Source organism: Oenanthe melanoleuca, chromosome 1A (assembly GCF_029582105.1).
Source record: "Oenanthe melanoleuca isolate GR-GAL-2019-014 chromosome 1A, OMel1.0, whole genome shotgun sequence".
NCBI classification, from domain to species: Eukaryota; Metazoa; Chordata; class Aves; order Passeriformes; family Muscicapidae; genus Oenanthe; species Oenanthe melanoleuca.
In genome coordinates, this window is record NC_079334.1 from 66,430,448 (window position 1) to 66,443,388 (window position 12,941).

General features: G+C 48.5%; 1 protein-coding gene and 1 pseudogene across 1 annotated transcript; both read right to left on the reverse strand.

Annotated features, from left to right (window-relative positions):
- Positions 1–965: 965 nt before the first annotated feature.
- On the reverse strand, positions 966–6,593 carry LOC130264986 (endonuclease domain-containing 1 protein-like; annotated as a pseudogene).
- Positions 6,594–10,089: 3,496 nt separating this feature from the next.
- Positions 10,090–12,941, reverse strand: LOC130265020 (endonuclease domain-containing 1 protein-like). Its single transcript, XM_056513766.1, has 2 exons — positions 12,657–12,941; positions 10,090–10,671 (listed from the first exon to the last, which is right to left on the reverse strand). The coding sequence occupies exons 1-2, from the start codon at positions 12,939–12,941 to the stop codon at positions 10,129–10,131; spliced, it is 828 nt and encodes a 275-aa protein (XP_056369741.1). The 3' UTR covers positions 10,090–10,128.

Here is a 12,941-nt window from a genome sequence, read left to right on the forward strand (position 1 = left end):
TCCCACATGAGTCTGAAGGCACAGAATCCTTTGAACTCTTTGTTGCACAGGCCCCCACCCCTAAAGGATCAAGACAGAGGATATCAAGGTTGCAGATCTCATTGCTGGAGCCATGGGGGTGTCTTGTATGAGCTGTTGGCACCCTGGCCCACTTTGTTCATGCCCATTCACAGTTGAATAGCTGGTGTCTGATGCTGACATTTGTGTGGGTGTTATGGCATCCTCAGATTGCACTTGGACCCCCAATGAATTGCAAGGGTGCTCTGGGCACTGTGACATCACTGGTGGTTGTAGAAATTTCAGTGAGAAGCAACTTGTGGTTTATGTAAGATAAGACTCTGCAATCCAGCACTACAGCAAATGACTTTTATTGTAAGCTCTTGTACACTAAATGATGTGGCACCCAATGATCTTTTACAACCTTTGAATACATTTCCCCAAATCAATTTCCCATAAGGCTGCAGAAAAGCTTCAGAAGCAGAGCAGAGAATGCAGGTATCCAGTGAGAGCATCACAGGAATTTAGCTTTGGCTGCTCTAAGCTTTCTATGTATCTGATGCCAAAGGCTGCCTGTCTGATACAACAGGTGCTGCTCTCAAGGTGCACTTTCAAAAGCAAGCAAACAAAAGCATGTCCCAGGATCACATAATCACTGAATTGCTGGGTTTTGCAGGGGCTTCTCAAGATCTTCTAGTCCACACTCCAGGCTTAAGCAGGATGAGCTGGAGCAGGTTGTCCAGGATCATTGTTGGGCTTTGGGTATGTGCAGACATGGAGATGTCCAGACAAGGTGTCTGGGCAGCCCTGGTGCCTTGGCCTTGCTAAGGAGGTGAGGGACAAGTCAGCTGCACACTGTCAGGGACAGCTAAGGAGGAGAGGACTCGTCCCTGAGAGCTCTCTCCTGAGATGGGCAGCAAAGCAAAGCAGCTGGAGGCTCTGCCCACGGCTCTGTGCCTTTGGGCAGAGCAGGAGGTGCCCTGAGGGACAGAGCTGGAAACACACAGAGCAGGAAGCAGCACAGAAGCTGCACAGGACATTTGTCCCCCTCTGCTCTGCTGTGCTGTGCTGTGCTGAGAGCCCAGCTGCAGTGCTGCCTCCAGCTCTGGGGCCCAGAGCACAAGAAGGATACAAAGCTGTTGGAGTGGAGTCCAGTGCAGGCCATGAAGGTGCTCTGAGGGCTGGAGCACGTCTGCTCTGGAGAGAGGCTGAGAGAGCTGGGCATGTTCAGCCTGGAGAAGACTCCAGAGAGTGCAGTACCTACAGGATGTCTAAGAGGGCTGGAGAGGGTCTTTGGACAAGGGTATGGAGTGACAGCACAAGAGGGAATGGTTTCCCACTGATGGAGGGCAGGGTTAGATGGGATATTCTAAAGAAGTAAATTCCTGGGAGCAGGCTGTGGTGTGAGCAAAAGTTACCCTGAGCTGTTTTGACTGCCCCATCCCTGGAAGCATTGAAGGCCAGGCTGGGGAGGGCTTGGAACAAGCTGGGGTAGTGGAAGGTGTCCCTGCCCATGGCAGGCAGGTCAAAATGAGATGATCTTGGAGGCTTTAATGTCCCATCAAAACCAACCCATTCAGTGATTCTGTGATTCTGTGACATGTGGGAAAATTTGCTGAGCCTTTTCCATGAAGGATGTGAGGCTTATTGCCGGGGACAGGCATTGTTGAACAGAGTAACCATTCTCCCTTTATAGAGATTGGTCAACCAATTCTCCAGCTGCCCCAGGGTGACGAGCTCCACCTGGTTTCTTTCGTTGTCAGCAATGGCCCCCCAAGCCCTTGTGTGATTATTGCCCACCAGGCAGCAGGCAGCTGACCAGATGTGGCTGGGTACATTTACCCTCCCATTTGGGATATTGGTGTTCCCAGGTACAGCACCCGTGATGACATAGGTGGTATCACAGCCCTGGGTTTTCTGGGCCATCGTTTTCTCCATATAATCTCTCCAGCCCTCTTGATGAAGTCTGCTGTTCAGGGGCACTGTGTTGGTGAGGGTGAAGGTCGCCCACTTGCTGTCGTCGCCAGTTTTCTGGCCACTAGGAGCCAAGGGACATTTTTCCAGATTCTGGAGATTGTTGTAGTCTTCATTGGTAGCCTGATTCTGGCCAATTTGCTCTAACTTGATGGAATATTCATCTTCAATGGACTCTTCTGTATCCATATCTTTACCATAGTTTTGGTTGATCAGCTTGACAGGGTAAGAAGAGGAAAAGGTGTCAGTACGGAGGATGCATGTAATGAAACATATTAATCTGGAGAAGATGTCTCTGATTGTCAAAAGCCCATTATTGCCATCTCACTATATGAAAATGGATGAGTCAGAGAGAAATCATAGACATGCCCGTCCTGCATGTACACAAAAGCTTTATAGAGAAAGCAGCTCAGAATGTGACTGCTCTCATTTTGACTTGTGACCTTTGTCATCCAGCCTGAAGCCTGTGCTGGGAGCATGGGTGGATGCATGAGCCAAGGAGCAATTCCCACTCCTAGGATTGAAAGTTGACTTAGGTGAGACACCTTCCCTGCCAAATCTATTTTCCTTTCCTTCTGTCTCCACAGCCCAAATCTTCCCAGGGCTCTGCCTGGATCCCCTCGTGCCACGCTGTGATTCTGTGATTCTGTGATTCTGTGATTTTGTCTGTGGTTTCTACAGGTGTAGCCCAGTCCTGAAACACCAGAGGTTTCCTCCTCTAAGCCAATACCCAGGGAGATGTGACAGGATATCAGTCCTGCAGCTGAGGTTTCCCTGGTAGTAATGCAGTTTGTTCAAGGATGAACAGTTTTGCTCAGGAAGCAAAAAGATCTCAAATGGAATCTGTTAAAGCAGAGCTAAGAATATGTCTGAGACCTGATCTGGGCCAGGGAGCATTTTCTGCAACATCACTCAAAAGAAGTTACAAATGATCAGCCTCTGAGAGGAGCCTTTAATATCAAAATAGTCCTGGAGAAATTTTGGCAGCACTCCAAAAAGGCCTCTGGAGAAAGTTAAAAAATTCAATGTTTTTCCAGGTATCCTGTATCAATGGTCTAGAAAGATAAGGCCAGTGATGGGTTTGGAACATGCTGGCCAGGTGGAAATTGGCCTGGCCCATGCAGTGGGTTTGGATTGAGATGATCTTTAAGGTTCCTTCCACCACAAACCACTCTATGATTCTACAAAATGACAGAAGTTTTTATGCCTTGATAATGTGGAGGCTGCAGTAGTACAATGGCAGATTAATTATGTATATTCCTGTGAGTTACAAATGCAAATGGTTATTTTTTTCCATAACTTCAACAGGTGGTTTTTCATCTGTTGGGAAGCATATTTAGCCTTCCTCTGGAACTGGACATTATGATCATCCACATTTTCATTTGAAATTATCCCCCTATACTGCCCATAACAAAGGTCCTGAATTTACTGCCCTTCTATTCCTTAATTGTTCTGACCTGTCTTCCTGGAGGTCTGAAGGACATTTGGGAGGGTTCCAAAGCTTGGAGTTCTGTCTGTCTTCTGGATCTTTCCGGAGCAAGCCTGAGCCAAAGGTGCTCAGGGGTCACTGCCCATGCATGGAGATCACACCCTTCTGACTGCACTGACACTGATGCTCCTCACTTTTCACTGCCCCAAACATCACTCCAGAAATCCCTCCACACTTAAGCTGACCCTCTCATCTCCAGTGCCTTTTCCCCCAAGGCTTTGTCCCTGGATCATCTCACCCTCTCCTGAGTTTATCCTCACGTCTCTCCCACCCCTCACAAAGCCTGTTTGACTCTTCCCTGGGAGCAGATGAGCTCTGTCAGGGATGCAGAACAGCTCAGGGCAAAGTGGGGATCAGATCCCAGCAGGACTGTTGGTCCCTCAAGTTTAGCCTCTCTTGGGTGCCTTTTCCCCATCACTTGGTCCCCCACTCTGAGCAGGGCAGAGAGCGGGGAATCATTTGACATTGTAATGTAATGCAAATTAATTGGATTTGCTGTTGTTATCAGGTCAAGGCAGAAAACTGGGCACCTTTGGGATATGATTCATCTCCTCCGGCTGCTGATGTCTCAGATGCATCAGAGGAACCACGTGGTGCAGGTGTTTGAAATAAAAGGAGAAAATTCCCATCCAGTGTGTCCATTTGCATGTGTGTAGTGGTGTGGTAGGAAACAGAAGTGGTAATTTAAATGCTGTTGTTCATGTCTGAGTGAGTGGATGGTGATGTCCTACAAGAGAGACACTCACCTGGGGCTCAACAAACCATGATTCATATCTCTCTCCATTTCCAGGATTATAGATGTAAGCAGAGTACACTGGAATTCTCAGAGTTTTGTCATACATGGTGGCAAAGTGCTATTTGTTAGTTAAGCGCTGGCAGATCCTGGCTGCATTTGTTGGACGCAGGGTGTCACTTGGGGGGGTCTTCTCATAGAAAAACTGAGTACATGCAGTTGTAAAGGATTTCACCACCTCACCGTGTCCCAGGCAGAGGCAGCTCGCCAACACCTGCAGCAGCAGCAGCCCCAGCATGGTGGGAGGATTTCAGTGAAGGGCTCTTGCTCCCCTGCAAGGCAAATGCAGAGGGACACTCAGCTTGGAAAGAGCTGGGCATGGCCTGGAGGATTTTTTTGCAGGGGGACAGAGCTGGCAGAGGGGGGGATTATGAGGGAGCAGGAAAGGAGTAATTTCTGTCCTCCAGGATATGGAAATCCATGAGGGCAATAAGGGTGAAACCTAAACCAGGGTTTAGGTGCCCAGAGGAGGAGGCAGCAGTGAGAGAAGTCAGCCTGGGTGAGGAAGGAGCTAAAGGCACCACGACTGCAATCATCTATTCACAGCAAAGTTATCTTGCAACTGAGGCACAGCCCTGGCACAAGGTCACCTTTCCCCACCTCCCTCCTGCTCTGGGCACCTCCCCACAGCAGACACCTGCAGCTGGGCACGGACTCTGCTCAGCCCCCTGCAATGCTGAGCTGGGCTTTCATCTCATGGGGCATTGGGCAGGGAAAGAACAGCAGTGCTGCACTTCCTACATGTCTCTGGCCCCATCCAGCTTCACACAGACACACAGCCCCTCCAGTCAGACCCAATCCTGAACCCAAATGATGCACTTGGGGTCCTGCCTCTCAGCTGACATTGGGCAATGGCTGTCCTGCTGCTCACCTTGCATTTCCACGTTATCCAACCCCAGACTCTGAACTTGCAGACACATGGAGAGAGAAAATGAAGGGCCCAAGCAGATGGTAGCAGCAAGCACAGAGGATAACACCTCTATCTTATCAGCACAATGGCTGCTGCAGTGCAAGCACTGAGGGGGGGCAGCTCTTCCCGTGTGTGCTTGGCATTCCTGCTGCTGCCCATCTTCAGCTTTGACAATGGATTTTCCTGTTCTGTCAAAGGCACCATTGCAGAAATTTCTCAGACAGACAGACAGCTGTTCCATTTTGTCTTTCTCAGTGCTGACACTATTCTCAGCAGTCAGTAAGATCATTCGTTTATGAGAAAACTGCTGAAAAGCTCCCTGGGATGCTGGCAACCAATCAAGGGGCTTTGTGTCCTAACAGAGGCAGCACAGGTTTGGGATAACAGGGATGCTGCCATTTGCATGGCCAGACACTCAGTGCAATGATTTATTATCATCAGCACTTAGAATAAGGCAGGTAGGACAGGCAGTTCAAGAGTTCCTGGGAGAGAAAGCTGCCACAGCCCCTAAAGCACAAAGCTCACCTTTGGCTGGGAAGGGTCTGAGCTGAGGGCTGCTAAAGGCTTGACAAGTCACCTTGCACATTTGCTCTTTTCTTATCCTTCTCCCTGATCCTCATATCTCAATTTCCATTGCATTCAGCATGGAGAGATACACAGAACCCTGCTCTGACCCAAGACATCTGATCCTTTTTCTCTTTTCAAGCCCTGCACCAGGAACATGGTGACCAATGAGCTGGAAACGAAGACCATGATCCACAGGTGGTAACTTCTTAGAGTGCTCTGCAGATCACAGCCCTATCTGCCCCAAATCAAGCTGAGAAGTGTCTGAGACATCCTTTCAGGTTACCCACTCTGTGAGATTAAAATTTCTCTAACTAAATTAAAATCTATTTTAATATATTGATAGATAAAAACCTACAATGACAAAGAGCAGCACAGAATTCTTCTTGCAATCCCAAATTGGTGGAGGACTATCAAATGTCTCTGTTGCAGTTTCAGACTGGCTGAGTTTTATATAATCTGCAGGTAGACAGAGTTGTTTGATTTCCCAAACAGGGTTGAATGTGAATTTTCTAGTTCAGTCACCTGTGCTTCTCTTGTAACCTCTTACAAAGTCATGGGTGGAGTTTTGGTGCTCAGTAAAATCACCCACCCCTTCTCATTCAATGGTTTGATGTCAGTTTTCAGGTGAACTTGCTTGAATTTCTTTCCCAAATCCTTCCTACTATCCTTGCCCTCCTGATTGACAGCGAATACTGTCAAGTGTGCAAAATTCAGTTCATAGATAAGCTCTGATTGCTCCTTGGAGCTCTGCAACTCCAGCCTAGGCTTTAGCTATATATTTATTGCAAAAATTAGGAAAGCATTGAATATTGGAGTGAATGGTGAGGAAGGAGCAGGAGCTTACCTTGAAGCAGAGTCTCAGAAGAGGCAGCTGAGGAGTTCCTTCAGTCTTCTCTCTGGAGAAAGGACAGTTTGAATCCTCAGCAATGCCACTGCAATATATAGTCACAAATTTGCCCCTTCTTCTAAAGAGGGAATTCCAGAGAAAAGAGAAGTATTCTTGTTTTATTTAGGGGAGTTCGTTAATACCCACCATGAAATAGGTTGACAGTTGTTTGTAATGGTTTCCTCAGCATTTCTATGAAATTTGCTGACTTGCATGGTATGGCAGCATCAGATAACAGGGTCTGGTGACTTCCTTGATCATTTCATCAATCCCACCAGCTGCAGCTGCTGCTGCTCCAGCACCTCCATGTGTTTCTGTTCCCAACAGAACATCTCTGGTGACATGAGGTGGACTGGCCTGTCTCTGAGGACACTCAGACACTCACAGGCTGCTCTTGTGCAGCCTCACATAACATCATTCCTATGGCCAGGCAACAAATATTCTCTTGCCTGATGGCCATGGCTTTGTAACAGCTTCATCCCTGCAGCCTGGGAAGGAGAAGGCTCTGGGGATAGCTCAGAGCTCCTGCCAGGGCTTTAGGAGTCTACAGGAGAGTTGGAGACAGACTTTGGACAAGGGCAGGCAGTTGAGAGATGTGCTGGGTTCAGAGTTAATTTTCTTGACAGTGGCAGGTATGGGGCTGTGTTTTTGGAGTTCTGCTGCACACAGAGTTGATAACACAGAGATATTTTTTTGCAATTACTGAGCAGAGCATCCACAGAACCAAGGCCATGTATGCACTTTGTTCTGCCAGGCTGGCCAGGAGGCTGGGAGTACTTGGGAGGTTGTGAGGAGACAGAGCCAGGACAGGTGACCCTGACTGACCTGAGGGATCTTCAAGACCAGGTGACATCATACTGAGTATATCAAGTGAGGGGAAGAAGGAAGAAGGAGGGGACATTTGCAGTGGTGAGTTTTGTCTTCCCAGGTAACTGTCAGGTGGGATGGGGCCCTGCTCTCCTGGAGGTGGCTGAACACCTTTCTGTCCATGGGAAATTGGCAAAGAATTCCTTGAATGTGCTTTGCTTGTGTGCACAGCTTTTGCTTTCCCTCTTACACTGTCTTAATCTCCACCCACGAGTTTTCCACCTTTTATCCTTCCAGTTCTGTCCCTGGTCCCGGTGTCTGGGGAGTGATAGAGCAGCTGTTGGGGGTGTGGCTGCTTGCTGGGGAAAAACAAGGTATTAGGACAAGGTGGGATAGGTTGAAGTGGACTGATGTAGGTATAGATTGGATATTAGGAAGATATTTGTTACTGAGGGGGTGGTGAAGCCCCAGCAGAGGCTGCCCACAGAAGCTGAAACTGCCCCATCCCTGGAAGTGTCCATGGCCACGTTTGCTGGGGTTTGGGGCAACCTGGGATAGTGGAAGGTGTCGCTGTCCAGGAGATGGCATAGAACTAGCTGGTGCTTTAGGTCTTCTCCAACTCAAAATGTTCTGTGATTCAAGGATCATTCATTCACTCAAACTACAATGGACTGAATTCTGTCCATTTCTAAAATCCAGGAATAAGAGAATGATGAGTTGAGTTTTACAAGCAGAGCTATGCAGAAATGTGTGTTAGACTGAAGTTTTTTTAAGCAAACTGGTTGAGTGATGTGGTTCCTTTTGTGTCTGTTAACCTGGGACTGATATCTTAAACAAAGCAGGGTTTAGCCAGAATGAGGGAGGAGGCCAAGAAGAAGCAGATGTGGCAGAGCTGGGGCAAATTCCTCCTTTCTGATGAGGCCCAACTGACAAAACAAAGCAGGGCCCAACAGTGGTGACATCATTGAAGGGGCCATAAAGCATCAGAGACCCCCAGAGTGTCCCCCAACTCCACATGACACAGGGTGAACCCTCCCAGGTTAATGTGAGGCAATCCCACATGAGCCTGAAGGCACAGAACCCTTTGAACTCTTTGTTGCACAGGCCCCCACCCCTAAAGGATCAAGACTGAGGAGCTCAAAGTTGCAATTCTTGTTGCTGGAGCCATGGGGGTATCTTGTATGAGCTGTTGGCACACCACACCACTTTGTTCATGCCCATTCACAGGAGAATAACTGGTCACTGATATTGACACTTGTGTGAGTACAATGGCATCCTCAGATTGCACTTGGACCCCCAATGTCCTGCAAGGGTGCTCTGGGCACTGTGACATCACTGGTGGTTGTAGAAATTTCAGTGAGAAGCAACTTGTGGTTTATGTAAGACAAGACTCTGCAATCCAGCACTGCAGCAATTGAGTTTTTTTGTAAGCTCTTGTACACTAAATGATGTGGCACCCAATGATCTTTTACAACCATTGAATACATTTCCCCAAATCAATTTCCCATAAGGCTGCAGAAAAGCTTCAGAAGCAGAGCAGAGAATGCAGGTATCCAAGGAGAGCATCACAGGAATTTAGCTTTGGCTGCTCTAAGCTTTCTATGTATCTGATGCCAAAGGCTGCCTGTCTGATACAACAGGTGCTGCTCTCAAGGTGCACTTTCAAAAGCAAGCAAACAAAAGCATGTCCCAGGATCACATAATCAATGAATTGTTGGGTTTTGCAGGGATTTCTCAAGATCTTCTAGTCCACACTCCAGGCTCAAGCAGGATGAGCTGGAGCAGGTTGTCCAGGATCATTGTTAGGGTTTGGGTATGTGCAGACATGGAGATGTCCAGACAAGGTGTCTGGGCAGCCTGAGGTGCCCTGGTGCCTTGGCCTTGCTAAGGAGGTGAGGGACAAGTCAGCTGCACACTGTCAGGGACAGCTAAGGAGGAGAGGACTCGTCCCTGAGAGCTCTCTCCTGAGATGGGCAGCAAAGCAAAGCAGCTGGAGGCTCTGCCCACGGCTTTGTGCCTTTGGGCAGAGCAGGAGGTGCCCTGAGGGACAGAGCTGGAAAGACACCAGAGAAGGAAGCAGCACAGAAGCTGCTCAGGACATTTGTCCCCCTCTGCTGTGCTGTGCTGTGCTGTGCTGAGAGCCCAGCTGCAGTGCTGCCTCCAGCTCTGGGGCCCAGAGCACAAGAAGGATACAAAGCTGTTGGAGTGGAGTCCCGTGCAGGCCATGAAGGTGCTCTGAGGGCTGGAGCACGTCTGCTCTGGAGAGAGGCTGAGAGAGCTGGGCATGTTCAGCCTGGAGAAGACTCCAGAGAGTGCAGTACCTACAGGATGTCTAAGAGGGCTGGAGAGGGTCTTTGGACAAGGGTATGGAGTGACAGCACAAGAGGGAATGGTTTCCCATTGATGGAGGGCAGGGTTAGATGGGATACTCTAAAGAAGTAAATTCCTGGGAGCAGACTGTGGTGTGAGCAAAAGTTACCCAGAGCTGTTTTGACTGCCCCATCCCTGGAAGCGTTGAAGGCCAGGCTGGGGAGGGCTTGGAACAACGTGGGGTAGTGGAAGGTGTCCCTGCCCATGGCAGGCAGGTCAAAATGAGATGATCTTGGAGGCTTTAATGTCCCATCAAAACCAACCCATTCAGTGATTCTGTGATTCTGTGACATGTGGGAAAATCTGCTGAGCCTTTTCCATGAAGGATGTGAGGCTTATTGCCGGGGACAGGCATTGTTGAACAGAGTAACATCTTTCCCCCCATAGAGCTGAGACAATTTCGTTTCCAGCCTCCCCAGGTTGAGCTCCTTCACCTCATTCTTGTTGTTCTCAGCAATGGCCCCCCAAGCCCTCGTGGCATTTTTGCCCTCCAGGCAGCAGGCAGCTGACCAGATGTAGCTGGGAATATTTACCCTGCCAGTGGGGACCTGGGTGTTCCCAGGTACAGCACCTGTGATGACATAGGTGGTGTCACAGTTCCTGGCTTTTCGGGCCATAGATTCCTCATAGATTCTCCAGGCCTCCTGGTTAAGTGATCTGTTCTGGGGCACTATGTTGGTGAGGGTGAAGGTAGCCGACTTGCGGTCATCGTCAGGTTGGTGGCCACTGGGACACAGGTGACCGCGGTCCAGATCCTCGAGGTTTCTGTAGTCATGGTCAATAGCCTGATTCTGACCGATATCATCTGAAGAGATCCCGTATGTTTCTATGATGGAATCCTCTGTATCCATAGCCTTGCGATAACCTTGGTTGATCAGCTTGACAGGGTAAGAAGAGGAAAAGGTGTCAGTACTGAGGATGCATGTAATGAAAAAGATTACCCTGGAACAGACATCTCTGATTGTCAAAACCCTATTTTTGTCATCTCAGTGCATGAAAATGGATGAGTCAGAGAGAAATCATAGACATGCCCCTCCTGCATGAACACAAAAGCTTTATAGAGAAATCAGCTCAGAACTGACTGCTCTGATTTTGACTTGTGACCTTTGTCATCCAGCCTGAAGCCTGTGCTGGGAGCATGGGTGGTTGCATGAGGCAAGGAGCATTTCCCACTCCTAGGATTGAAAGGTGACTTAGGTGAGATACCTTCCCTGCCAAATCTGTTTCCCTTTTCTCCTGTCTTCCCAGCCCAAATCTGCCCAGGGCTCTCCCTGGATGCCCTCCTGCCACACTGTGTCTCTGTGATTTTGTCTGTGGTTGCTACAGGTGTAGCCCAGTCCTGGAACACCAGAGGTTGCCTCCTCTAAGCCCATACCCAGGGAGATGTGACAGAAAATCAGTCCTGGAGCTGAGGCATTCCTGCAAGGGCTACACTTCGTTCAAGGATGAACATTTTTGCTCAGGAAGCAAAAAGATCTCATTGTAAATGGAATCTGTTACAGTTGTGCTAAGAACGTGTCTGAGAACCGATCTGGGCCAGGGGGCATTTTCTGCAGCATCACTCAAAAGAAGTCACAAATGATCAGCCTCTGAGAAGAGCATTTAATCCCAAAAGAGTCCTGGGGAAACTTCATCAGTACTCCAAAAAAGCCTCTGGAGAAAGTTTACAAATCAAAAGTTTTCCAGGTATCCAGTGCCTACATTCTAGGAAGAGAAGGACAGTGATGGGTTTGGAGCATTCCGGCCTGATGGCAACTGCCCTAGAGCCTACAGAGGCTTTGGACTGGATTATATTTAATGTTCCTTCCAACACAAACCACTCTATGATTCTCCAAAACGAGAGAATGAGGAGGCTGCAGTGGTGCAAAATCAGATTAATTTGCTAATGTTGAAGTAAGTAACAAGTGCAAATGATTATTGTTTTCATTATTCAAACAGGTTCTTGTTATCTGAAGGGAAGCATATTTAGCCTTCCTCTGGAACAGGACATTATGATCTTCTACATTTTCACCCAAAATTCTCCCCCTACTCTGCCAATGCAAAAGTCCTGAATTTACTGCCCTTCTATTCCTTAATTGGCCTGGCCTGTCTTCCTGGAGGTCTGAAGGCCATTTGGGAGTTCTCCATAGCTTGGAGTTCATTCTGTCTGCTGGATCCTTCTGGAGCAAGCCTGAGCCAAAGGTGCTCAGGGGTCACTGCCCATGCATGGAGATCACACCCTTCTGACTGCACTGACACTGATGCTCCTCACTTTTCACTGCCTCAAACATCACTCCAGAAATCCCTCCACACTTAAGCTGACCCTCTCATCTCCAGTGCCTTTTCCCCCAAGGCTTTGTCCCTGGGCCATCTCACCCCCTCCTGAGTTTCTCCTCACTTCTCTCCCACCCCTCACAAAGCCTGTTTGACTCTTCCCTGGGAGCAGATGAGCTCTGTCAGGGATGCAGAACAGCTCAGGGCAAAGTGGGGATCAGATCCCAGCAGGACTGTTGGTCCCTCAAGTTTAGCCTCTCTTGGGTGCCTTTTCCCCATCACTTGGTCACCCACCCAGAGCAGGGCAGAGGGAGGGGAATCATTTGACATTGTAATGTAATGCAAATTGATTGGATTTGCTGTTGCTGTCAGGTCAAGGCAGAAAACTGGGCACCTTTGGGATATGATTCATCTCATCCTCCTGCTGATGTCTCAGATGCATCAGAGAAAGCATTTGGTGCAGGTGTTTGAAATAAAAGGAGGAAATTCCCATCCAGTGTGTCCATTTGCATGTGAGTAGTGGGGTGTTAAGAAATAGAAGTGGTAATTTAAATGCTGTTGTTCATGTCTGAGTGAGTGGAGAGTGATGTGCTGTAAGAGAGACACTCACCTGGGGCTCAATAAACAATGATTCATATCTCTCTCCATTTCCAGGATTATAGATGTAAGCAGAGTACACTGGAATTCTCCGTGTCTGGTCATACAGGGTTGCAAAGTGATATTTGTTAGTTAAACGCTGGCAGATCCTGGCTGCATTTGTTGGACGCAGGGTGTCACTTGGGAGGGTCTTCTCATAGAAAAACTGAGTACATGCAGTTTTAAAGGTCTTCACCACCTCACTGTGTCCCAGGCAGAGGCAGCTCGCCAACACCTGCAGCAGCAGCAGCCCCAGCAT